We start from the raw sequence: 25,562 nt of genomic DNA, 5'->3' as shown, positions 1-25,562 counted from the left end.
ATCTGTCTGTCAAATAAATAAATAAGATCTTAAAAAAGAAAAAGAAACAATCAGCAAAGCGGAAAGAGCTTGCAGATTAAAGTGAAGACAAATAACTACCAGCGGGATTGCAATGCAATGTGATAATGGACCCGGGGAGATTCCTCCATTGCCTCACCCACGAAATTTGTCGGGGGTAGGAGGTAAGGGAAAGCTTCCTCCTTGTCAAAACCCGAGATCTAAATGATGTACTAGTTGGATGGGTGACATGAGAGATGATGCAAAGAGGACATTGTAGGCAGAAGGAATAACGTTTTATAGTTACCTGGAGGTGAGGAGGATGAACTGGAAGCAGACGTGGAACAGTGTATACAAGGCAAAGATCAAAGAAAAGACATTGGTTCATACAAGCCCAGACCATGGCAGATGAGCACTACCACCCTCACATCCCCTCCCCACACTGGTTTGTTTTTCTCCTCCTGGAATGGCAATCTCATCCCATTTTCATTCAGACTAAAAATTTTGAAGCTGTGCCTGATCTATTTCCCTTTCCTATCCCACATCTGTTCCATGGGTGGGGCTATGAATCTTAGTGACTTGTCTTTATGTATTCATCCATCCTTTATTTTATAAAACAGACTTATTTTTGAGGTACTTACCATGCCTGACTTTGGGGGGAAATAAACGTGAATGGAACAGATAAGGAAGCAAGACATGCTTGAACTTTGGTGCCAGACACAATTGGGTTGGTTTTATCGTTCTACATTTCACCTTCTAGCTTCATAACCTCGGGAAAGTCCCTTGCATTCTCCAGACCTCTGAGCGTGGGCAGAAAGAAGCTAATTATGTGTTTCTCAGAGTGCTTGCCACAGGGTCATTAAACATTAAATAGAAGCTTTCTATGTCCTCACTTTCCATAGCTAGTTTCCATTTCTCTCTTGAGACTTCTGTTAGTGCACTTTCAAACATACATTGCCTCTTCTATTTGATTTTGTGCTCATTGTGAGCCAAGACTACTTGTTAGGTTTTTGTTTTTTTCTTTCAATGAAAGACATTCTTGGTTTACGTTTCTACTTTTGCTTAGTTTTGGTTCTCACAGGAGTCCTTTCAGTGGGCTTTTGGGTGTTGACGAGAGGATGCATGGTTTCCCCTTCAGCTTCCTAGAGAGTAGGGAAAGAGGAAATCAGGAATAGAGAGAGCATACATGACTGTTACTTTTAATTTGTTGCATTTGAAGTTCAGATTCTTTATCTTATTTCTAAAGTGAAGATAAAAATGATTGTATTTTATCCTGCTTGCAGGATCTATAGCTGGACATCTGCCCCCATCTGTTTATAGTCTTAGCTCCCACTCTGCCCACGGGCAAGACTGCAGGGCTATCCCCAAATCTCCTGTGGCTGGTTTCACCTCCTGCCTTCTGTTCCTTCACCTACCCTGCCACTGTTCCCATTCTGTGGCCACTATCTTGTTTTCCCTCTCTATAGCTACTGTTTGGAATTGAGTTAGGAGGACAGCCTGCTTGCTTTGTAATCCCAACTTTGGCCCTACAAATCATGTTTTATATTCCCCCTGCCATCCATGGAGAATAGTCCTGGAGTCAGTTTTGCACTATTTCCACCCCTGTCTCTAGATTAAGTTCCCATACTCATATCCTGTTCCAGAAGGACTAGCTTTTCTGGAAAGAATTAGATGTATTATTCAATTCCATTCTAATGATGTAAGCAATTATATATGTTTAAGAGAATATGAAATGAACACTTAGTATTGATAGCCTACTGGGAATGATTTCAGATACTTCTTTGTGCCATGACAATAGCTTGAGTTGAAATACCTATGTTGTCTATCTTCTCTATAACTTTATCTCATAAATGTCTCTGGCAACAACAATGAAAATAAGATTCTTTCTCTATTTGTGTAAAAAATGCCATTGGATTTTTGATAGGGATCACATCAAATCTGTAGATTGCTTTGGGTAGTGTGGACTACTCATCTTGCTGATGTCACTCTGCCCATAGCTCTGAAACACCACAGTTTCATATTTATTTTTATATTTCCATCTCACCTCCTAGATTAAAGGATTTGTGGAATTCTACCTTGTTTATCTTTATAGCCAAAGTATACATCTAGAGCAGTGTCTGATGTGGGATACAGGAGAAAATCCAATAACCATAGATGGTAAATTTCTTTCAATCTTAAATTTTAATCCTGTTTAGAGATGATATTTTTCTGAGTTATTTAAATGGGTAGTGGTTACTCTATTAGATGCATCTAAGCAGCATTTTTTTAATTTATAAAAGCAAAGTTTCAATAAATTTAAAATGTTTATAGTATCTTAGCATGATACATGATCCTTTTAGAACATTGATCTGAATAGCCACTGTCCAAAATAGTGTATTAATAGAAAATGTGAGATATTGTAAGACCACCAGATTATGAAACAACTCATTAGAAAGATAGTTTGTTACAGTTCCCAAGAAGTGGGTAACACCGTGCTATGGGAGGCCCCAAGGGGGAGTACCAACGTTGGTCATGAGGCAAAAGAGAAAGAGAAACTGTGGGGAAGAGCATTTATGGTGGTCTCACAGGAAGCAATGGGTGAAATAGTATAAGCAGACCTAGAATTGTCTAGTTTGAATAATTTTAGCAGGCTCTGGGTAGAGGAGCTGTCCCTATTTGTTTGTCCCTGGCCCTGGGATGATGAAGGCGGGTGGACAGTGGTCCAAAGTGTGAGAGGCCAATAAAGGTAGTGGTTGGGGGTGTGAGCTTTGGATTAGCTAATTTGTATTTGAAAATCATGTTCATGAGTGAGTTGCTTACTATCTCCAAAATTGACTAACACTAGGAGGAAACTCTGTCAGCATCAGCAAGGTTCAGATGTCAAAGCATCAGAAATAGAAGACAAAAGACATGGTCATTACAGCGACTGATGCTGAACATGAATGGGCATGTGGAAGAGACAGACAAGCACTGTTATAAGACAAGAACTGCCCCTATGGTATAGCTATAGGACATAGAATAAGTCTAAATGCTCCACATACTTTTATTGAAGGTTATATGCACAGACATCACAGAGACTGGTGGATTCTCTAGAGACCTTAAAATTCCATTTAATTCAGCTATAATCAGATGCTAGAATCACTTCCCATAAGGGTGTGGTTTATTTTGCTTCTGGATATATCTTTCAGAGGTTCTTTGCTTGTACTAATTCTTAAAGTGGCAAGTATCCTAATTCTTAAAGTGGCAAGTAAACTTCTGCCTCAGTTTAACCATCATTGTTCTTAACTCTTAGTACCTACCCTGTCCTCTCCTTGGGTCCTGTAGCTCACACCTCCTAAGTACACTTGTCACTAAATCCTTGTTAGTATCACTACCGAGTCAGAAACAAATTTCCTTGATTGCTGGAAGGTAACTTGTTTCTCTTGTCTGGGAAGAAAGGAGTTTACTAACTGCAGTGTAAGGTTATCATGTATTAATAATTACTCCTACTGCCCTTGGTTTAGATAAAAGAAATGAGATGAAAAGGTCACATTTTGAAATGATGAAAAGTTCACCTGACCCAAGTCTTTCTTAGATTAGAGCTTAAGAACTTTTTAGTGCACTGTGGTTTCCAATATTAAATGCTGGAAATCACAGTGGGTCTGTAAAACCAGTCAGTGTTGGTTTTTGGGGTGTGTGTGTGTGTGTGTGTGTGTGTGTGTGTTAAGTACTTGTAATGTCTATCTTAAAGACTAAGTAATGTTAATACTTCATCTTCCACTCTGGGAACTTATCATTATGGGTTTTTTGTTTGTTTGTTTTATGTTTTTCTTTTTTTGATAGGCCTTAGTGAATCAGGATTTTTCATTCATATGTGTGAATTAAGGACATCCGAGGGTATCTGCTGTCACTGAATAAAACAGTATGTTTGTCAGTTAGACCTCTCTATTCCTTGAAAAAACTGACTGGTACTGTTTTAGTAGGTGAGGTTTATTGATAAGATTTGGAGAGTTGTCAGACTGAGAAACCCCAAATATTTGAATGGGGAAGAACAGCATCTGCTAGACACCCCAGTTATCCACAGGCATATTCTTTCATTTCTTTCCTCTGACTTTCCTTTCCTTCCTCACAATCCTCTCTATACACCATATAGTTGATCTATAGGCTCTTTCAAGCACAGTCACTAGGAGTACACAAGGCTGTTCATTATAGCATTGATTGTAATTAGACAAAATTGGAAAAAGTATAAATGTCCATAGGACTTCACCATGATATAGAACACCCCACAGCCACTAAAAAGGATGAGATAGACCTGTGGGCATGAACATGAAAAAATGCCCATGATTTTGACTTTATTTTAAGTGTTTTTTGTTTTTGTTCTTGTTTTTTTAAGATTTTATTTATTTACTTGAGAGAGAGACAGTGAGAGAGAGCATGAACGAGGAGAAGGTCAGAGAGAGAAGCAGACACCCCATGGAGCTGGGAGTCCGATGCGGGACTCGATCCCTGGACTCCAGGATCACGACCTGAGCCGAAGGCAGTCGTCCAACCAACTGAGCCACCCAGGCGTCCCTAAGTGTTTTTGTTTTTAAAGTGAGAGCATGAGATGGGCAAGGGGAAGAGGGGGAGAGAGAATCCAAGCAGACTGTACTGACCCTGCCATGGGGCTCCATCTCACAATCCTGAGATCACGTTCTGAGCTGAAACCAAGAGTGAGATGCCCAACCTACTGAACCACTTAGGAGCCCCTACTGAAAATTTTCAAAAGCAGGTTAACAAATAATAATAGAGCCATTCCTGCATGCAGGGGCATGATTAAATCTCACTAACGTAATAACTGAAAAACAAAAGGTAGATTTTACACATAATATGACTCCACTCATATAAAGCTGAAATTCGGTGTTAGAAATCAGGTTAGTGGTTACATTGTAGACAAGGCAGTTGGTGTTAGGAAAGCACGTATGGGTTTCTTCTCCAGTACTTGTTATGTTCCCTTTCTTGATCTGGGTGTTTATCTAGGCGTGTTCATTTATAAAACTTCCTAATGCTGTAAATTGATGAAGTATGCATTTTAAAAAATTTATTTATTTTAAAGACAGAGAGTGTGAGTGGGGGAGAGGGGGAGAGGAAGAGAGGGAATCTCAAGCAGACTCCCCACTGAGCACACAGCTTGGTGAGGGGCTCAAGCTCATGACCCCGAGATCATGACCTGAACTAAAATCACCAGTCCAACACTTAACTGACTGAGACACACAGGCACCCCAATTATGCATTTTTATATATGTGTTACACTTTGATGTGAATTTTATTTTAAAGGACTAGCATTTGAATTTTGTAAAAATAAAAGTTGAGGACACTTAGCAACAGGGTCAGAAAGTAAAAGGATATTCTTAGATGGAGTAAGAGCTGTGGCCAACCCAAGAGCACGAACAAGCTAGACTTCTAGGGTGCTAAAAACTGCAAGCAAATAGAGGAAGCCAGTGGGTGATGGTAGGTTCCCAAAGCAGGCAGTGGAGGGGCGGGAGTAGCAAAGTGTGGAAAGCGGAAGGCTCAATCATGCTATTTTATTGCCAGCCCTGTTTGTATATATCTACCCTTTCAATGAAATTTTCAGAAGCCAAATTTAAAATTAATTAGATCAATGGCATCTGGGTGACTCAGTGGGTTAAGCATCCAGCTCTTGGTTTGGCTCAGGTCATGATCTTAGGGGTGTGAGATCCAGCCCCACATGGTGCTCTGCACTGGGTGTGGAGCCTGCTTAAGACTCTCTCAGGCATCGGGGTAGCTCAGTCAGTTAAGCGTCTGCCTTTGGCTCAGGTCATGAACCCAGGGTCGAGGGGTCAAGTCCCATACTGGGCTCCCTGCTCAGCACGGAATCTGCCTCTCCCTCTACCTCTGCTATTCTCCTCCCGGCTCACACGTTCTCTCTTTCTCTCTCTCTTTCAAATAAATAAGTAAATAAAAATCTTTCCTTTTTTAAAAGAATCTCTCTCCCTCTGCCCTTTTTCCCCCTACCCCCACTCCCACACACTCTCTCTTTAAAAAAATTAAAAAATAAAAAAGTAAAATGAAATGAATTAAATTTAATGTTATCACACAAATTTGATAAACGATCAAGCACATGTATCATCATTATTTTAACTCAAGGAACTTCAATATATCTCTGTTTCTGTAGCCAATGAGCTTGACTACAATGACTATTTTAATTATCCTGTTTATTTTTCCACATGAGGACTTGGAGAAATCGCTTGTTTTCGAATGGCTTAAATGCTACCTCTCAAACCCAGCTTTCTCTGTGGATTTTATCAGTAATCTCTATCATAATATACTAAAATCATAGCAACAACATCAATAATAATAAAAATAGAAACCACATCAATTCTATAAGTACCTTCAGTGAGGCAGACACTGGGTTCAGTAAATACATTATACAAAGTATTTCCTTTAATCTTCCAGTACCCCAGTGAGGGAGGTATTATCATCATTGCCACTTTTTCACTTTAAAAACTGAGTCACAAATAGGTTCAATAAAATTACCCGAATTCACATAAATAATTAGGGAAGGAGCTCGGGAACAGATTCCTGTGGTCTACCTCTTGACCTACACTGTCTGATGTAACCACTAGCTGTGTGAGTCCGTTGAGCACATGAAATGTGGCTAACCTAAAATGAGAGGAGCTGTAAGGGTCAAATACACACCGGATTTCAAAGACTTGGCACCAAAATATAAATGTATACATATATATATATATATGTGTGTGTGTGTGTGTGTGTGTGTGTGTGTGTATAATATCCATATTTTTATAAGGATTCCATGTTGCAATGATACTATTTTACATATGTTGGATGAAATAAAATAACAAACATCAATTTTGCCTTTGTGTGTGTATGTGTGTGTGTGTGCTCCTTTTCCTGTGTCTTGGCTGCCTTAGGTGGATTTGAACAGATATCAATCTGCAGTCTAAGTGCTAGAAATTCAGATCTCCTACTCTGAGGTGGAGTTCAGTTGTAGGTGTGCATGAAAGGATTCCCAGGTATTTCTTCTGTATGGCCAGAGTAGAGGACCACCGCCTTAAGTCCAGAAACCTGGGCTGTTTGATACCCAGCCTGCCTCAGGACAGCCCCAATGGGACAGTTTTAACATGGGCATGAGTTGTGCCAATGCTACAAAATGATCAGCCTGAATAGCTGTGCAAACAGCTGACTTTGTAGATGATGCTTATAGATCATGGTGGGATACCCCTAAAATCTAGGGCAAAGGAGTTAGTTTCCTTTAACTTACATCTTACCTGACTGGGGAAGATGGAGATCTGTTAGACCAACCTGGGGAGGGTTGGGTATCAAATTGGGCCTGGATGTTCATGTGGGTGGCAAGTTTGAAATGGTTCCAGAGGATTAGACTTCCCACACTATCAAAACAGGTCAAACACTCAAAGATTCCTATAAAACGCAGGGTCAGATTTTCCCCATTGCCAAGGAAATAACATTTTATCATTTCGAGTCACATGTCTTGCTGGTAGAATGTGACTTTGCCAATGAACAGTGAATCCTAAGTGATAAAAACTGGGGTTAAAGGTAAGGATTAGGGGACAGTTATTACAGGTTCAGGAAAAATGGAGTTCACAGACCTTTTAACAGGGAAGTCAGAAGCCAAAGACTAGTTTTACCTTGGCACTGAAAACTCACCAATAGATTTATTTTGATGCAATTTGCTTTTTGCTTATAATTTATTTGTGGGAGAAATAGCACTCGGAAAGCCACTGCATGTTAGAGATATCAATGAGAAGACCCAGGGCCTTTCATTTTTTTCAAAATGTGTTTTATAGCATTCACTTATCTATAGTCAGCCAGAGCAGACTGTTTGGGAAAGGAGAGAGAGAGATAAGGGATTATTACAGGGAAGGTTTATTTGGTGGAGAGCACGGGGGAAGAAAAGGAAATTACAGGTTGAGAATGAATGTGTTTATGAATTTAAACTGTTATTTTCCCTTAAATATCAAATTTTATGGATAATGCACATCTAAAAGCATTTTACACGGAAATAAGATAAAATATAATTTTGAATATCAACATTTTGTTATAAAGTAATTATTTTACTTTTTCAAAGTATTTTCAAAGGTCCCCTTCCACAGTGGATTGCAGAGAGCCACAGAATAAATCTTTTAGGTAAAAGGACCTCCCTCCAAGAAAACATAGCCTCTGTTTTATTACCCCACCAGGCAAAGAGCCCAGCTGGTAAAATGCTATGAGACATCCAGCCCAGAAGCTATTGACTTTAACAAAGGCCTATTGAGGGCCCTCCTCTGTGCAGTGAGGTGTCCCATGAGCCAGGGACAGGAATCCAAGAATGGAGGTGGTGTTCCTGCCTTTGAGCGGCTTACAGTCTAGGCTTTAAGGAAACAGATATATGCATTTTTGGTACAAGACAGTCAGTTATGGAGAAGATACAAAAGAGATATAAGAGGGAATTCTTGAAAAGAATTTTCAGACCTACTAGTATGTATTCTGAGTTTCTATAGATCAATGGCTACATTCGATTGTTAGGGCTGCCCACAGCAAAGCAGCCCAAACTGGCAGTTTAACAACAGAAATGGTATGGTCTTAACCCCAGTTTTTAGAAGTAGAAAGCAAGTTTTCAGGGTTGGTTCCTTCTGATGAAGACCTTGGGAAGAATGTGGTAGGATGTGTGCCTTGCTTCTGTCTTAGCTTCTAGCAGTTTTCCGTCTGTCTTTGGCCTTCTGTGACGTGGAAAGGCAATGCGCCAGTCTGCTTTCCTCCTCAAGTGGCATTACCCCTGTGTGTGTGTGTGTGTGTGTGTGTGTGTGTGTGTGTGTGTGTGTGTGTCTGTGCCTAAACCTCTTCTTTTGATAAGGACACAGTAAAATTGGGTTGGGGAACATCCTAATGACTTCATCCTAATTTGATCATCTGCAAAAGCCCTATATCCAAAGATCATACTCATAGGTATGCGGGTTAGTACTTCAACATCTTTTGGAGGACACAGTTCAACCCTTAATGGGGGTGGGGCTTTTCAAGTAGAGAAGGAAGGGGACTTCCAAGTAGAAATAACACAGTGTTGCAGTTAGTGAGCATTTCAGTACCTCCTGATCATTTCACTCCCCTGCATGCAGGTGGGTGGCCTGGAAGCCCCCAAACAGCAATCTTGGGGTTCCTTGCAGCAAGGCTCTGGAAGTCTGTATGATCTTCCTGATATTTTTATAATATGTTCTCTCTTGGTGCCCCTGCCCTGCCAGCGTGTGTTTGATTTCATTGATCTCCCCGTGAGTATCCATTTCATTCTCCTTCAGGATCCCCTTTTACCTTAATGAAATCATTCTTTTTTTCTTCAGTAGTGTAGTTATCAGCCTTTTAAATCTTTGTTCATTTTTGTCTTGAAGTTAAAAAAGTGCAAACCCCAGTTTCCAACATTCTAAATATTCTTCCTTTCTTAATTAAGGTTCATTCGCTGTTTCTCGTAAGCCCCTAATATTTTAATCTTTCCTCAGCATTTGTTGGTTTTTAAGAACAAGATTCTTGTTTCAAGAATAATTAATACTGGAATAAATCCATTTAAACTTAATCCGGTTAAAATAGGGACCAAAAATGTCCTAGGCCTACACTCAAGAGACTGACCTACCCAGATTATGAGGTTGAATTGATAAATAGGAATAAATACTAGAATTAGGCAAGGACTAAGCTCATAAATGCTGGGATCATTAGTGAATGTTGTTGTATCGTGTTGACTTTTCCTCCTAAGTAGGCTATTAACCACGGGACCTCTGATAATGAATAGTTAGATAAGAGGAGTGCTAAGGGTATTGTTACTTACACTTTAGAATGGACTGTCAGAGCAGTCATGCTTGCATTTGACACTTGGTAGCAGTACCACATAGTGACTGATTTGCATATGCTGAATATGAGGTGGGAAAATCTTTTGCTCTTGTATATGACTTATAGGTATTTGTGTGTCTGTGTCCATGTTTAAGCCTCACATTATTTGGATGCCCATACATTTAGGGAAATCATGCTTAAGTTTGGTGTCTTACAGACTAAATTAAACTGGTGATACAAAAAGAAAGAAAAAAAAAATCCTAAGAGGAGGAGGAATCTTAGAGCCCCCTACCTGAAGGGGACATGAAGCCACCTTTTAGAACATTTTCCATTCCCAACATATACAGAGACAGTTCATCAAGGTCATCCACTCCTCTATCCTTCATCTGGAGTCCTCCAAAGGGAAATGGTACAAGAAAGCTGCAGCTGTGATTTTCTTCTAGTATCCTTTCTCCCCCTCCCTCTGCCATGTAGTAGACCTCAGTAAGTTTTTGTGAAGGGACTTCTAGGATGCTAAAGACTATTAGCAATTTCTGAAAGTATTGTAGCAAGCAGTTTCGCATACACTGGAACCTCAACTCTGAGCTGTCTAGTTTAGCAGACAATTCTGTACCCTACACGTTTTCCAAGGATTCTTTGTCTCTGGGAACAAAGAACACACTTTTCTTCTCAAAGGGTGTATGTGAGGGAGACTGTGAAAGACAGCCATGCCCCAAGGAGGATTGCTTACATTACATCCTCTAAAACATCTAAGTAGGAAATTCAGCAACACCAGTTGAAAAATTCAGTTACCAAGAGTAAAAGTATAAGGCACCATGAGTAAAGAAATGACATAAAAGTAAATTCCTTTAGTACAGGTCCCAGAGCATAGGCAGTGGGAACCAGAGACAGCGAGTCACTGACTGCCTATAGATAAGGCTAGCTTTCTGTAAGAGAAGCACAGTATTTTAAAGGGCTATTTTTAAGGTGAGCACTGGCTTTACAAAAAAAAGCCAGGGGAAGGGGAGAGTGTGGGGGCGGAGGGACACTAGCATTTTGTGCATCAATTGTATGCCATCTATCTCCTAGACACTTTATCTGTGCTCTCCTATTGAATCCCGAAACCAAATGAGAGGTATGTAATGTTTTTCCTATTTTATTCATAAAGACAATGGATAAGAGAGAATAAAGACAATTGTAGCTGGTGTTTACACCCAGGAACACCCACCAGCCAATGATACGGTTCCCTGAGTGAGATGGGCTCCCACTGATCTTTCCAGAGTCTTGGGCAGGCTGCTTGCCAGAAAGATTTTTTCCACTGGGCCAAGGTCAGTTTCTGCAACTTCACCACAATGTTACTTTCTCTAGTTTCACCTTTATAGCCTGAAATATGATCCTATAAAAAGAGAAGAGTTGAGTTCTGTGCATCAGAGAAAAGGAACAGAGTTGGGAGCTGGAGAACAATGGAAGCACCCTTTATGCATTATTATTTAACCAAAGATTGCTTCTGCCCTTGAAAATGACTTTGTAAAATTTTTTAAATTTTTTTAAAAAATGGAGTGCAGCAATGTTGACATCCCACAGAATAATAATAATTGCCATGTATTAGACAGAGTCAAGTTAAACTGCCAGTTATTGCCCCCACGCATAGCAATTTTATATAGTTCAGCCTAATATTGAGTGAGCACTCAGAGTTAGGTTTGGCAATACCCTGTATGTCTTAATTCACTTAATCCTCACCATGTCTCTATAAGGAGGTTAGTGATAGCCTCAAGTTAACAAAGTAGGCATTCACTGCTCTCTGGAATTGGGCTGGAATTCCAGCTTCTGCATGCAGGCTGCAGTGGTAGCAGACGGGGCAGGTTTGGTGAAGGGACATTTGTCTTTCAGTATGTGAAAATCACATGATACATTTGCACTATCTTCATGATTCCACCAAAAGACCTCATACAGTTGCTCAGTTACCTCTATGTCCCTAAATTAAAGGACATTATCTAAATTGGCCCCTCAGAAGCACTCCATAGCCTGAACTTTTAGAAAAACCCTTTGTATTTTCTTCCGTGCCCCCACCATGGTTAGTTACTTTGGTTATTTGGAGGATATTCTTTTTCCTTATTTGCTTTGCCTGGTTGGCTGTCCTTTTCCATCTCCTTTATAGGATCCTTTTTTTACCCTCCCATAAAATTTTGGAGTCCTTCAAAGTTCTAATTCAGTCACTCTTCTGTTATTACTCTGTATTTTCTTGGACCATCTTATCAAAACACTTGGTTGCAGTTATATGCATAATCCGTAACTTTATATCCAGAACCCTGTCACCTCCTCTTAGCCTAGATCTGCCTGCTTAAATATGCGGATCTTAGATATTTTACAGGCTTTTTAAGACTCACCAAGTCCAAAACTGAGTTTGTTATCTTTCCTTCCAAGTCTGAACCTCCTTCAAAATACACTATCTTAGTAAAGAATATCATTGTCTAGTCCCCTAAGTATTTTCAATCTTAGTGCTTTTTACTTCTGTTTGCCTTCTCTCCACCATGATTGTTACTACTCTTGTACAAACATTCATCATATCTTACCTGAGCTGATTTAATGTCCTTCTAACAGGACTCTGCACTTATTTTATTCATTTTAATCTTCCCTGCATATTGCATATAAAAGGAGTGTAAATGTTATCGCCTCACATTCCTCTCCTTTCAAATCTTTCAGCACCTTCCTGCTGCTGTGGCGACATGTTACACAGCTACATGTTACAGGCACACAGCTTCTGCATTACCTCTGTGTTGTTCTGCTCAGCTGCTAAAGAGAATGACTTGTACAAAGGCCCTGTGGGAGTAGGTAACTTCTAGATTCCTGAACACGCCATTTTATCTTCTGTTCCAGGGCCTATGCACAAGCAGTTTTTTTAGCCTGGACCACTCTCCCCATCCCCATTACTCCTACCTGATTGGCTTCTAATATTATATCTGAGATGTCTGATCTCCAGCTGCTATGATTAGGTCAGTTTTCTGTACCATATGCTTTTGTAGTATTATCTAACCTCCTTCTTATAACATTTATTACACTCAGTATTTCATAACATTGCCTTCATTCAGATAGGAAATTAAAGTTTATAAAGGCAAAGTAATAGATCTGTGGTTACTCATATTGAAAGTGGCTAAAATTAAAGTCAAATCCAAAATTGCCAGACTCCCAACACTTTGTTCCTTGTAACTCACCCATGCTAGCTCCCGAGTAATGCTCTATCACTCAAAGGCATTGATAGTGATATCACTTTAACTACACCTGGGTCTATAAATTCACTCACAGTCTTTAGAGTTTTAATTTCACTCTTGATTTAAACTCAGAATTGATTTTGTGCATTTCCCCAGGCTATATTTGACTAGCTTCAAATAAGAACAAAAACAGTACATAGATTTTATGAGGAAATCATTCAGTTTAGTAGATAGTCTTATATATTTTTTTTGTTTTAGTGAGTATTGTTATCCATCATTTACATAATTCTTTTTATTGGCAGAGGCAGGGTGAGGTGGGTTATCACATGCAATGATAGAAGTAGATTACCTCTGAAAGTCACACTTACTCCATTATAGTCATCAACTCACAACAATTAAGTGAAATGAAATTCTCTATAGTTGGTACAACTACATATTTGTTTCCAAGTTCAACTGGAAAATTTAATGAGCTTATAAATGTGGGGTTGGAAAAGATGACATTCTTTAAGATGGCAATATGCCCAAACAAGGTCTCAGTAATACCTTTTTTATTCCTTTAATTTGAATTTTGCCATATTTAAAATAATCAACCAAGGCTTTCCAGGGCCACATGATTGCCCCTCTCCATTTATGCAGAAATTAGGCTCAAATTCTGTTTTCTGATACTTCAGTCTGAATAAAATGGAAATAGAACCTAAGAGGGGAGTGAAGAGAGGATAGTTCTTCTAAATCACTGTTTACTGGTATACTTCTGCAGGAAAAAAGGACTACAAAATACACAGTCATATTTAAAGAGAATACAGTGCATGGTGTCAGGAAAGGAAAAAAAAAAAAAGAAAGGAAGGAAGGAAGGAAGGAAGGAAGGAAGGAAGGAAGAAAGGAAGAAAGAAAGAAAGAAAGAAAATAAGTCCCAGAAACAAGGCTCTGCACATAAAGGTTTTCATCCAGATCTGTTGCATCTGATATCTATTTGCCTAATTAAAGATGAATTACTGCAATTGACTTTGCCGTTAGAGGAACATCACAAGTCATGGACTCATTTCAGCTGGCTCTGGAAGCTTTCGGGGTCATGACCCAGAAAGTCATGGTATGGGGAATTCTGTGTCCATGAGCCAACCTTCAGCCTAGTTTTTCTGGTTACGAATTGGCATCAGCCCTGAGTGAAACGAGGCCAGAATGTAAAACCAGGCAGTGTACCAGTGCAGGGACAGAAGAGTGTTGAGAACAATACTCAAATCCAACACACAGAGTATCTTCCTGGCGCTTGACCAGGCAACCTGAAAATCAACAAAAAAGCCAGGGGCTGGCAATTAGATGCTATGGAAAAGAAAAAGAGCCATAGGAGTTTCTACCAGTCTATAGATCATGCCTGGAAACCCATGGCTTCACCACTTTTCCTTATGACACTTTGACCTCTGAAAAGGACTTTGTGAGTACAGAGTCACAGTGAGGAGGCCAGGTTTGGATGGTAAATGCCACTGAAAGGAGCCAGGTCTAGCTCTCAGGAGTGGGTAAGGTTATTTGCAGGTGGTTGCTTAGGAAAGGAGGATTTGCGGGAAGCCAGGGAGGACATAGTGCGGATAAAAAAGAAGTAATAAACCAGAAGAATATCCCCAGGTGAGACTTGATGTATCATACATGGCTTAAAGCAGAAAATCCCTCCAAAGGCAGAAATATCTACTTATTCTCTAGGCAGTAAGTCTGACAGTGTTCAACTATGTAAGAAGCATTGCACTAGGTGATGGGGAAATAGTAGTGAATCAAACAAATAGATTAACAAAAACACAGTCCCTTGTACCAATGAAGTTTACAATGCGGTGCAAGATTTTTTTTGATATAATGACACTTAATTTGAGACCAAAGAGGTGAGTAGACATTTAAGGGAGAAATACAAGAATAAGATTCAAGAGAGAAAGAAAGGAGTATGTGTTGAGACTCTAAACAGTTGAATGTTAGACATGGTGGAAGAAAAAGACACTGGTTAGTATGGGCGACAATGTTGTATCAAGCATGTGTTTTTTATATTATGTCTATACTTCTATATTCCCTGTATTCTTTTGTCCCTCAGAATTAATATTTTGTTACTATACTTGCTACTATATTTGCTACATAAAATAAATCACTTATTTGAAATTTATCATTTGATACTTTTAAAAAAATATTTTATTCATTCATTTGACAGAGAAAGAGAGAAATCACAAGTGGGCAGAGAGGCAGGCGGGGGGGGGGGGAAGCAGGCTCCCTGCTGAGGAGAGAGCCCCATGAGGGGCTCGATCCCAGGACCCTGAGACCACAAACCGAGCTGAAGGCAGAGGCTCAACCCACTGAGCCACCCAGGCGCCCCCATTTGATACATTTTGACATAAGTATTTATCATGAGAACATCATCACATTTGAGACAATAAGAATATTTATGACTCTCCAAGGTCTCTTCATGCCACTTCGTGGTCTCTTTCCTCCAATCCTTCCTACTCCTGATCCCAGGTAATCTACTCATGCTTTCTGCTACTATGGATTAGTTTCCATTTTCTGGGATTTTTTTAAAAAGATTTTATTTATTTATTTGAGAGAGACAGACAGAAATAGCAACAGAGAAAGTGAGAGATAACATGAGTGGGGAGGAAAGGGAGATGAGCAGGGAGTTCCATCCGAGGACCCTGGGATCGTGATCTGAGCCAAAGGCAGATGCTTAACAGACTGAGCCACTCAGGCGCCCCTCCATTTTCCAGGATTTTGTATAACTGGAATAACACAACAGACACTTCTTCTTGTCTGACTTACTGAACTCAACCTAGTTATTCTGAGATTCATGTGTAGAATTACTTTTATCACTAGTTCTTTCTTTATATATATATATATATATATATATATATATATATATAATTTTTTATAAATATATAATGTATTATTAGCCCCAGGGGACTAGTTCTTTCTTTTTTATTGCTAAGTGAGATTCCATTGTATGACTATACCACAATTTGTTTATTCATTTACCTGCTAATTGGCTTTTGGGTTGTCCCAAGATTTTGTTTGTTTGTTTTTTGCTATTGTAAGTAAAGCTGTTATGAATATTTATGTACATAGTGAATATATGCTTGCATTAGTCTTGGGCAAATACTTAGGGATAGAATGGCTGTGTCATAGGGTAGGTATATGCTTAACTTTTTATGAAACTATTTTTTAAGTGGTTATACCATTTTTCATTTCTACCAGAAGTACACAAGAATACAAATTGTTCACACCTTTCATATGGTCAGCCTTTAATATTAGTGATTCTAGTAGTGATGCTATGTGTCTCATTATAGTTGAACTTTCAACTCTACAATGTTGAACATCTTTTTATATATACCTTCGAAGAAGTGTTCATTCAGATATATTGCCCATTTTTAAACTGGGTTGCTTGTCTTTCCTATTGTTGAATAAGAGATGCTTATATATTTTAGACACAAGTCTATTGTTGATTACATATCTTGCAGATTTTTTCCCAGAATGTGCTGTTTTATTTGTTTTTTGTTTTTTGTTTGTTTGTTTTTCATTTTCATGACTGTCTTGAAGATTAAATATTGTTAATTTGGAAAAAGTTCATTTAAAAAATTTTATAGCTTCTATCTTTTCTGTTATAGTTAAGTAATCTTTGTCAAACCCATATTACTAAGATTTTCTTCTACATTTCCTAATAGTTTCATAGTATGAGATACTATATTAAGGTCTATTATTCCTCATGAACCTATATTTGAACAAGGTATGAAGTTAAGGTTCATTTTAGTGGATATGGCTATACTATTGTGACACTGTGCTTTTTGAAAATATCCTTTCCCCATTAAATGCCTTGACATCTGTATCAAAAATGAACTGACCACATATGTTTATATGTATTTCTGGACTCTTTTGTTCCATTGATTTATCTGTCTATAAATAGGCCAATACCATCTTCCCTTGATTACTATAGTTTTATATTAAGTCTTGGAATAAAACATTTTAACTACTACAGTTTTTCTCTCTTGGTTATGAAAAAGTTATTTTGCTACTGTAGATCTTTTATATTTCCCTATTATATTTAGAATCATCTTGTTGTTTTCTACAACAATAGCAAAATGCCTCCTGATATTTTGAATAGAATTGCACTCAATCTATCCATCAAATTGAAGAGAAGTGACATCTTAATAATATCGAGTCTTTTCATTTATAAGTGTGATATATCTCTCCATTGATTTAGGTACTCTTTAAATTATCTCAGTAACGTATGGTAGATTTCAATGTATAGGCCATGTGTATCTTTTGTCAAATGTACCTCTTCAAACTGTATTTTGATGCTTCTGTGATACCTTCATCTCAATTTCTGATTATTTGTGGCTACTAAATAGACATGCATTTTTGATTTTTGTATTGTCTATCCTGCAACTTTGTATCCTGAAAACTTGCTAAGCTTACTTGTTAGTTACACTAGCTCTTTATAGATTCCATCAGCTTTTTTGCATAGATGATCAAATAGTCTGAGAACAAAGATGATTTTCCATCAATTTTCCTCAACTGAATGACTGTAATTTCTATTTTTTACTTATTCCATTGACCAAACCTACATTACAGTGTAGAATAGAAGTGGTAAAAGTAGATTTTTTTACTGTATCGCTGATCTCAGGGGAAAAGCATCCTGTCTTTTATACCTGGGTAGAGATTATTATAGATACTCTTTATCAGGATGAGAAGGTTCCCTTTTATTCTTAGTTGTTGAGAGTCTTTTTTTTTTTTTTAAAGATTTTATTTATTTATTTGATGGAGAGAGATTACAAGTAGGCAAAGAGGCAGGCAGAGAGAGAGAGGAGGAAGCAGGCTCCCTGCTGAGCAGAGAGCCCGATGCGGGACTTGATCCCAGGACCCTGAGACCATGACCTGAGCCGAAGGCAGCGGCTTAACCCACTGAGCCACCCAGGCGCCCCAGTTGTTGAGAGTCTTAATGAGGAATGAATGTTAGATTTTGTTAGTAATTTTTCCCTCTAATCTGATAATTAAATATTTTTTCTTGACTGTTAAAATTGTGAATCACATAGATTAATTTTAAAAATCAAACCAACCTTATATTCCTTGTATAAATCCCACTTGGTCATGATGTATTACTTTTAACATCTTATTGGATTTGATTTTCTAAAATTTTATTAAGATTTTTTGCATGTCAATCCAGGGATATATATCAACATGTCATTGAATTTTTATGCCTCTGTCTGGTTTTGGTATAACAGTAATGCTGGTATCATAGAATGAATTGTAATGTGTTCCCTTCCCTTCAATTTTAAGTGATGAGAAGACCCCAAGATGATAGAAGACAATGGCATCTAAAGGAATTAGTCTTTGACAAAAATATAACACTTTCCCCAATTGAATCATTCTCTAACTTTAGTGTGCATGCAATATATCTGAAACTTTCTTTTAAATAAATATTTTTACTTAGAAGGTCCAAAATGGATATCATACCATGTTGGCCTAAACGACAACAAAAAACTTCCCCTATTCTTACATGGTTGATGCATGTTCTGAAGATTTTTAGTCTATTCAGTTGTTCTCAACTGGTCTTGTTTCACAGACCAGCAGCAACAAAATTACCTTGGAAACCTAGGAACTTAAAAAAAAAAAAATGCAGATATCCTATCCCCACTTCATACCTGCTAAATCAGTAACTCTAGGAGAGAATGTAGGTGGCAGTCTCCTTCGGTTCTCAAGATGACTCCAATGCACTGTACAGTTTGAGAAATACTACACTATGTTAAGAGAGAAACAAAATGAACAGATATAGATGCAGTTGATTTTGTATATTTTGTGTTGTAAGTAGAGAAGATTTATACTATTCAGACTTCCTTTTCTTTATAATATATATGGGAGATCTGAAAGTGAGGGAGATTAAGTCAGATGTTTGAGTGGTTTGGAGGAGGTATGGGTAACCATTAGAAAAATGGAGCAGCAGACTGATGAGGTCTTTAGTCACTATTAGATGTCTAGGTTAAGTAATGCCATTGTCAACTTTTATTGATTCCATCTTCCTGATTGTATAATCTTCTCTCCCAATTCTGAACTGCTCAAGGTAGAGGTATGAAAAAGGCAGCTTCTTGGATTTGTATGCAGTTATTCTGCCAAATGGGTAAAAAGGTAGGAGAAAGAGATCAGTAGTTGATGGTATTTGCAAGAGAGTGAATGACTAATCCTGGATCATAGTCTCCCTGCTGTGTAAAGAAAGAAAATGAAGACAAGAGGAGGATAATTAACAGATAGAAAGTTCTGAGATCTATAGATAAAAAGGTCCAGATATGCTGGGAGAACTGTTTCAGTAGACATATTTCGGAAATGAACTAGGAGTGTGAATGGTAATGGTTAAAAAGTGACATCCTTATTTTTGAATTCTTATTTTTTTGTGATAAGAAGTTATATGATATGATTTTAGTAATAGAGGTTGAGATCACTGTGCCAGATCACTGATATTGAGGAAGTCAGGAATGGGTGAATAAATATTCACATACATATTGAAGTTCTCTTTCATTAGTAATATCAATCATAGTAGGGAATGGATGAATGGGAGACAGACAGCTGAGGACCAAATCAGAAAATACAGTGGCATCAGTATCACATAAAATAAATTGGAAGTCATCACTGGCACAGGAAAATTCTGGAGGACACATATTTCTCTAGAAGTTTCTTTTAGGCCCACCAAAATTTCAAAAACATATGTCTCAGTACATGCTAAATTTATGGAATATCTTTTGATAATAAGATTCATAATTGTGATATCTATATATAAGTGTGTTTTAACTGTATGTACAAAAAATAACAACCAGCTAGCCGGTAGATGATTGCAAAGAAATTGAATCATAATAATTTCCTCATTTTTTCCTATTCATGACAGGAACAAAAAAGTTTTCTTCGAAAAGCTCCTACAACTCAGAAGTAAAAGGTTGGAAATTGTGCCCTGCTAACATCCATTCTAATTCTGTTTTTCAAATTCGCAGAGAGTGAAGAAGTTTATCAAAGGCAGGTGCTGTCAATTTCATGTATCATCTTTGGAATTGTCATCGTGGGCATGTTCTGTGCAGCATTCTACTTCAAAAGCAAGTAAGACCATCTCTCTCAAGTGCTAAAAGGTTACTTCTCAGTGAAAGCACTTTGTCTTTCTTTAATTTCACCATCTGTGTTCCAGGCAGAGGGATCTTGTGCAAATGGGTCCATCAAACATCTCCGAATGACTTAGAATCTCTTATAGACTGTGGGGAGTATATGCAGCATGTGCATACGTGTGTGTATGTGTGTGTGGTTTCTCTTTGGTACACATAATGATCATTCCACTCTGTGATCATGAACATTCTATGTTCTTTGCAATTTTTGATTACCTGCCAAAAGTAAAGCCTCAGTGTCTGCCTGTCCTTAGAGGTTAACACTTCTGAACAGAGAAGTCATTGCTGTAGATCTAAGCATTATAAAAAAATATCTAGGCTTTTCTGGGGAAAAAAAGTACTTTTCCTTTCATAGTATTTTTACCTGATATCCATAAAGGTTTCAGCCTAATATGAAATATGAATACAGAAAGATCTACTTTGGTTTATCAGTCGATAAACACATGTCAAATATACTTCCCCTTCTAAGGAATAGAGATTCTGGGGTACCTGGTTGCTCAGTCAAGAGTATGTGGCTCTTGATCTTAGGGTCGTGAGTTCAAGCCCAATGTTGGGTATAGAAATTATTTAAGCAAATAAATACATAAACGTAAAAAAAAGAGCCCAAAACTTCTGCTGATAAAGGTACTAATTTTGACTAATAATGTGTAATAAATTATATACATACCTATATATACATACAAATATATTCCAAATGAACTTTGATAAAGGTGTTTTATTTAAGTCATGCAAGCCTTAAGAAGTTGGCACAGATTCTATTCCTATAGCTTGTCTGAAATGCAAGCCAATGTGTAATTGCTTTTCATTGGACTTATATTTGTCTCCCCATTTGCTCTTCTAAAAACGGATCCATTTCCAGATATAGTCTATGACACCTGTCTGCATGTTGTATATGTTGATCTTTAAAAAGAACAGCAATTATTATTTTAAAAAAGAGTGGAAACTTGGGCATGGATCCATAATTGGTAACTATTACTTTTTAATGAACTATTTCCGAATAGGTTTAGATATTCAGAGTTACTGTGAAAATGGTACAGATAGATCCTGCATAGCCTAGACACAGTTTCCCCTAATACTAATGTCTTATGTTAGTATGTTGCATTTGTCACAAGGACTATATTCATACTGTATTACTAACTGAAATTCGTACTTCCAGAGATCCTTAGTTTTTACCCGATATGCTTTGTTCCAGGCCCCATCTAGGATACTACATCATATTTAATTGTCATGTCTCCTAGGCAACTCTTGGCTGTGACAGTTACTTGTGTTCATTTTTGAGAACTTAACTCTTTGTCAGGGACACTGGGCTTTGCATTATCCCTCAATCCTCACAACAATTTCAATTGTTCATTATTGCTGCATTTTTCAAATAATAACAGAATTTAATTTTAAAATATTAATTTTTCAAAGCCACACAGATGGGGTCTTTGAATTTCCACAGCTCTTGTTGAAACTGCATGCTCGAAGCTACCGTACCACATCGGCTCCCACAGTCCTCCGGCTAGATGCTGGAAGGTGAAACCGTGTAGGGTGAATCAGGAATACTGTGCACTGGTGCCACCCATAGTGCTTGGTGTGTCCTCTCAGGGAGCTTATGTGGCCTCTGGTCAGGACTTACCTGCCTCACTCATACCTGCATTCAGATCTCCAGGCTGCCCCCTTGCTTGTTATACATTATCAGGCAAATTGCATCCAGTCCCTCAGCCTCAGTTTCCTTTTTGGCAAAGTATGGCCGAAAATAATATTTACCTTATAGAATTTGTTAGGGATTAATGGGATAACAGTGTAGAGAGCACAGCATAGTGTTCCAAAGAGTAAATAATGAAAGCTTGCAGGTTAACACCTGCGGGTTTCCACACTGGAACTCAGAGGCTGCGTAACAGCAGAGTGAGGAGCACGCACCGGGACATGAAGGGGTAATCACACGCCACAGGGCGTTGGAAGGGTCTCCCCGCAAGTGCTGTGTACAGGAGAGAAATTGTATATTTAACAATAAGCAAATTACCATCGAGTGGTGGCTAATCACTTATTTTTAGAGTATAATTTGTAGTTGTACCACATGGAAAGGAAAGACTGATTATGACAATCACACGAGTGGAGAGCAGCTGGATTCCTCAAGGACTGCCATCTTCATAGCTGTCAATCTTTCCCTCTCTAGGCAGGATGTGGACTCTGAGATGAACACCACCTCCTGGGTCTCAGTGAGGTGTCAGGGTTTAATGGAAACACGGTGCAATATCATTCATTGTGGGGCACTCCAAGAACTGAGCCAAGGGAGGAACACTAATCAGGATGTTGTCTTTCCACCTGCCCAGCTGGGACATACTTTTATTACAAAATTAAATAACTTTAAAAAGTGAGAATAACAAAGTAATAATAAAAAATTGAAGCCTTTTCCAGGTGGAGTTATATTTCTCATTAGAGACCAAGAGTGTATTTCCTTCTAGCACAATTTCCAGGCAAGGTCTTCCTTTATTTCTCTTTGCCTGAGAGGAGTGCTATACCTCACACAAACACCTAATCTGTATAGCTGAAAGCAATGTAAACTTTTATAGCACACTGGCACATGTGTCTTTCCACTCATTCCCAGAATTCTAATTCCCATCCCCATATCTCAGGGATAAAATAGCACAGACAAACTCTACCTCGAACTTTCCTTACTTTCACACATACCATAATGTTGTAATAACGTGTATCATTTGTTTGACTTCATCTTGGAAGTGCCAAGTCTTCTAGGATTCTAGGAACTCTCCATCATTGGTTTTTAAATAAATTCACTTGAACCAGCATTCTATATACTGGGATACATAGTTCCTAGCCAGATAAAGTCAGGAGTTACACAAAAGCTCACATTCCCCTGGATCATTTATATTTTAGTCCCCATAATCCCTCAGGTCCTGCCACTCTGGTCCTTTGCCCATCATCTTGTGACCCTTGGTAGGGCATGGCCTTGCTACGTGGAATATTACAGTAAATTGTTAGCAGATGAAAGTTTGAAGGGAAATAACATGATGAGAGAGAAGCGATCAACACCTTCTTGGATTTAGAGGATTTTCTGAGTTCATTGAACCTCCACAACTCTAAAGGACACAATGAAAGAAATTATCTTCTCACCACTTCCAATAAGCTCATATACTCCCATAAGTTATTAGAAATATTAGTTGAGCTATTCAAATCTGGCTGACAGGGCTCACATGGCAACTGTAAATTTTTGTAGGTTTCTTTTTGCTTTCAACTCACGTGGGTAAGAAGTGTAAGGCTACCTGTCAAAGTCCTTAGTAGACTTGGGAAGTGCAAGACACGATTCAACTCAAAAATGGAACTGAGCTAGGAGAGAGGGTCCAAGAGACAGAAGCTAGGACGAATAATGATCATGACTGGGAAAAACAGAAGGAAAAAGGAAAAATGGTGCTCCCAGTAAAAAGCAGCCCTGACCACAGAGTTATCCTCCTCTGAAATCAAAGATTTTAACCCAAGGAAAGCCCATTAAAGATAGGCAATGGTTGCTCTGATGTGCAGCTTTGATTCTCTTGAGCAATGAAGATCTTAGTCCTCCAGTTGCTAAAACAAATATAATAAAACTTCCCTTCCTCTGACCTGAGATAGCCCACCTCCAAAGACAGGTCAATGTGAGGCTCCAAAGACTTAGATCTTTGCCCCAATTTAGGGTGCAAGGCCATGCTGGTTTCTGAGCATCCCAAGGAATTGGGATCTGCATCACTGAGACTGCATTACATTCAAATTTTTTCCCTGAGCCCTGTCCTGCTTCCCTTCTTATGATCCCACAGCTGTTGATCCAAAGAGCCTCCCCTCATAAAAATCCTTCCTGCTGTCTCCCTCTAAGTGCTTGCTTTCCCAGGAACCCATCCCACAACATTACAAACAGTGCCTACCAGTGGACTTGGAATGCCCGATATTCCATAATTTATATATCATTTCTTTTCTGATGAACTGGACCAGAGAAACTTAAAACTCAATGAACTACAAAATGTTAATGTTGACATTGTTAGGCGAGTAGCATTCCAGTGTGGAAAGCCCTTATCTTCTCTTTCCCAGAGCACTGACTCTTGTGAGAGAGGTAATGGTATTTTAATCAGACACCTCTCATGTCCTGGTTCCCATTTGCTGGATGAAGGAAGAAAGAGCAAAAGTATGTGTGTTTGGGACAGGGCAGGTATGTGTAGAGCAGGAGGAGGCTGGTTCAGAAAGGAAAGCCTGCTTATTCTGGAATATTACTGAGTCAGGACTTGAGTGAGAAGCCAGTAAAGGAAAGCAAAATATAAAAGGATTTAGGAAACTGCAATCACACATTTTTATGAGGAAAATTCCTTTAGATGCTGGCGTTTCTCAGACACTGAATTACAGAATTACTGGAAAGATAGTTAATGTTTCTACTACTTAATCCTTCAGTAAGGCTGGGTCCTTACTCTGTGCCAAATCCCTTTTCAAGTAGAACCTCCTGATCTCCTGTTTCCTTCATCAGTGAATCCCTGATGGAATTTTGTGGCTATAATGTGCTTCGTATAATGCTGATATGATAAATTTATTTTTAACAATAGGCTACAGACTATCTCTTAGGAAATAGATAGATTATTACAACTTGATTAAAGCAACTAAAAGTACTGGAGATAAAAACTCCCCAAACAATTGAAAATATAAAAGTAATTTTTAAACAGAGCTACATCACTCCTGTTGTAAATTCAAAAGAGTTAATGATTCTCAGAGCTTCCAAATCTGGTAGCAAACACTGTCACTTGCCTGTGAGAGATGCAATTAACACAATCTTTTCCTTTATCTTTGAGCCAATGTTCTAATTTCTCTATAGGATCTGCCCATACAACTAAGCTTACTAAATGATGAGAATGGGAGCAGATCAACACTTTGCAGATGTTCTCACATTTCATTTCCACAGTATCCTTGGAAGTTAGCTTTTACAGCACCATGCACAGATGAGGAAACAGGCTCAAAGAAGTTTAGGAAAACTGTCATTTCGATTTAGTAAATCAAAGCAAAAATGTTGGGTGGCAGAGCTGGGATTCAAATCACAGTTTGACTGATACCCAAGCCCATTCTCAGGGAAAGTTTTCTGCAGGAGACCATGTACATACTCCACCAAAGGCTCTATCCTTGACAGGGATCTTGGGAAGAGTTAAAAGTCTGGGGTGAGCTGGACAATTCTGCAGTGTGTGTGTGTGTGTGTATGTGTTTCTGGGTATTGAGTCTTCTGCTGATAGATAATTAATGTAAAGCCCTTAGAAGAGAACAGTTAATAAGGGAGTAATCTGTTGCATCCTTATGGTTAGGGTCCAACCTATGGAAGAAGTTCCCACTGAGATGCTGTAGGAATATAGGCAAGTGGTTTGACAGTCCGAAGTGGTGGTTGAGAGTAATTCACCCCCACCACTTACTAGCAATGTGACCCTGGAAAAATTAT

At 38.5% G+C, this 25,562-nt stretch overlaps 1 protein-coding gene across 10 annotated transcripts in view; it reads left to right on the top strand.

The window, feature by feature from the left end:
- NRG3 (neuregulin 3) overlaps positions 1-25,562 on the top strand; it is a 1,065,137-nt gene that overhangs the window by 1,005,381 nt on the left and 34,194 nt on the right. For all 10 annotated transcript variants that reach the window (XM_059169747.1, XM_059169746.1, XM_059169738.1 and 7 more), the window contains exon 5: positions 19,967-20,069. In XM_059169747.1, the coding sequence (XP_059025730.1) occupies positions 19,967-20,069 (103 nt within the window). The remainder of the gene's footprint in view (positions 1-19,966; positions 20,070-25,562) is intronic.

Source organism: Mustela lutreola, chromosome 4 (assembly GCF_030435805.1).
Source record: "Mustela lutreola isolate mMusLut2 chromosome 4, mMusLut2.pri, whole genome shotgun sequence".
NCBI lineage: Eukaryota > Metazoa > Chordata > Mammalia > Carnivora > Mustelidae > Mustela > Mustela lutreola.
The sequence above is the reverse complement of the archived record's forward strand: the minus strand, read 5'-3'. Positions and strand labels throughout refer to the sequence as shown.